At 37.7% G+C, this 1,994-nt stretch overlaps 1 protein-coding gene across 1 annotated transcript; it reads right to left on the bottom strand.

Moving 5' to 3' along the window:
* Positions 1-1,333: 1,333 nt before the first annotated feature.
* On the bottom strand, positions 1,334-1,994 carry LOC129899420 (histone H2B.3). The gene has a single exon (XM_055974385.1). It carries the CDS (start codon positions 1,930-1,932, stop codon positions 1,495-1,497), a length of 438 nt encoding a protein of 145 aa, XP_055830360.1. The 5' UTR covers positions 1,933-1,994; the 3' UTR covers positions 1,334-1,494.

Below are 1,994 nucleotides of genomic sequence, written 5' to 3'. Positions count from 1 at the left end.
GTTAATTGACATGTCAGATTTACCTCCACCAGAAGAAGTAACTTATGGTGCAATCACCTACTACAGAACACTAAAGCATCCAATCCTTACAAAGGATACCAGACACATGTATTCACTATTTGTAAAAGAAAGGTACATATTTTGGCATGATTTCTCAACAAAAAGTACTAAAACACCCCAATCACAGCAGAAACTTGATTATTTGCAGGGTCATGGAAAATCAGTTGACTCCAGAAATCAGGATTGAACATTGACCGTCAACTAGATCAATAATTAAACAAGGCATAACAAGGCACATCCACCAGCGCCATATAAAAGACACAAGGACTCAAGTTCAAATACTGCAAGGATGTCAACCAGTAACAGATGAACCTAAGTAGTAAAAGAAATGTGAAAGCTTAAAGGCTTTTGTTCCATACAGATAATGGGGCATGATCACTCAAAAGCTCATGGACTTCAGATATATCGGAGAAAATAAAACACTTCAAAATGAGCTGGATGTATCCATATGTTACGACTAAGTAATGAACATAAGATCTTGTTTCTTTTCAAAGTGGAACACACATACTTAGATTCTAGCTAATGTCAAGAAGGATATAAATCTGCCAATTCTTGGTCAAGTTTGCTTTCTCTGCTTGTACCAAACATTTTAATGTTACAGTGACAAGTGTGTTTGATAAGCCAAAGGATGGTTTGTCAGGTAACTTAAGTAGTATTCTGCAAAGAGAAACGGATTCAATCATATGTATGTCACAATAAATCCAACATGAATCCTCAATTAAGCTATTGTTTTAACCTATAGTTGAGCAGTGAGACACCATCCATAACGAGTGTTGAAGCCAAATTTCACCTATTCACAAAACTTAAGGTAGCTTCTTCAATTCAAGCTTCAACCAACAACAAACCTAGAGCAAGAACAACACTAATAAAAAAGTTGTGGTCAGCTACATAGACAACAACGATGATGAAAACACTGCACACTCAATAACATTCCACATTCAGCATCCATAATTAGCTACACGAAAAACAGATTATATGCAACCATATCAAAAAATCAATGCTACCAAGACATTTTATTGAAAAAATCATGGCAGTTCATTCTGAGATTAACAACGCACAAGACAATGTGAAACTTAATCAACAGAAAATGTAGAGAAAATATACACATACCAGCAGATACCAGTATTCAAATGAAAACAAAAATATCTTGAACGAATTATGGAGTATTGCGCCTCATGACATAACAAAGAGCATTATATCATCATTCACAAACACGCAAAAACCCAAATTCTCGAAACCATCGGGAAATAAAGAAAGAGAATTCAAAGGAGAATTCAATTAACAAAAGCTGATAGATTTCATAGATGGACCAATTAGCACTCCACATTACACAAGACGCGTACAGATTAAGGAAGCTAATTACTAAAAGGAACTATTTTTACACCTAATATCAAACCCTAATACAGTAAAACTAAACATAAACCCTAAAATTCTTCAAGAGCTTGTGAATTTGGTAACAGCCTTAGTTCCTTCAGAGACAGCATGCTTAGCCAATTCACCAGGAAGGACCAATCGGACAGCAGTTTGAATTTCCCGAGAAGTGATGGTAGGCTTCTTGTTGTAGCGGGCAAGTCGGGAAGCTTCTTGAGCAAGTTTCTCAAAGATATCGTTAATGAAACTGTTCATAATACCCATGGCCTTGCTGGAAATACCGATATCGGGATGCACTTGCTTCAGGACTTTGAAGATGTAGATCTTGTAAGTCTCGATCGACTTCTTCGCCCTCTTCTTCTTCTTATCACCAGCGGCAGCATCCTTTGGAAGCTTCTTTCCGGCTTTCGGCTTCTTCTCTGCCGGAGCTTTCTCGGCGACGGGGGTTTTCTCAGCTGCAGGCTTCTTCTCGGCCGGCTTCTTTTCTGCTTTTGGTGCCATTTTTCTCTCTTAGGTTAAAAGTGTGAAGATTGTGAATTCAAAGGATGAACAGATTTGGGGGT

This window comes from Solanum dulcamara, chromosome 1 (genome assembly GCF_947179165.1).
Source record: "Solanum dulcamara chromosome 1, daSolDulc1.2, whole genome shotgun sequence".
Classification (NCBI taxonomy): domain Eukaryota; kingdom Viridiplantae; phylum Streptophyta; class Magnoliopsida; order Solanales; family Solanaceae; genus Solanum; species Solanum dulcamara.
Note: the sequence above shows the minus strand (reverse complement) of the source record. Positions and strands in the feature narration are given on the sequence as shown.

Coding starts and splice junctions, on each gene's coding strand:
- LOC129899420 (XM_055974385.1), bottom strand. CDS start 1,932: ATGGCACCAAAAGCAGAAAAGAAGCCGGCCGAGAAGAAGCCTGCAGCT.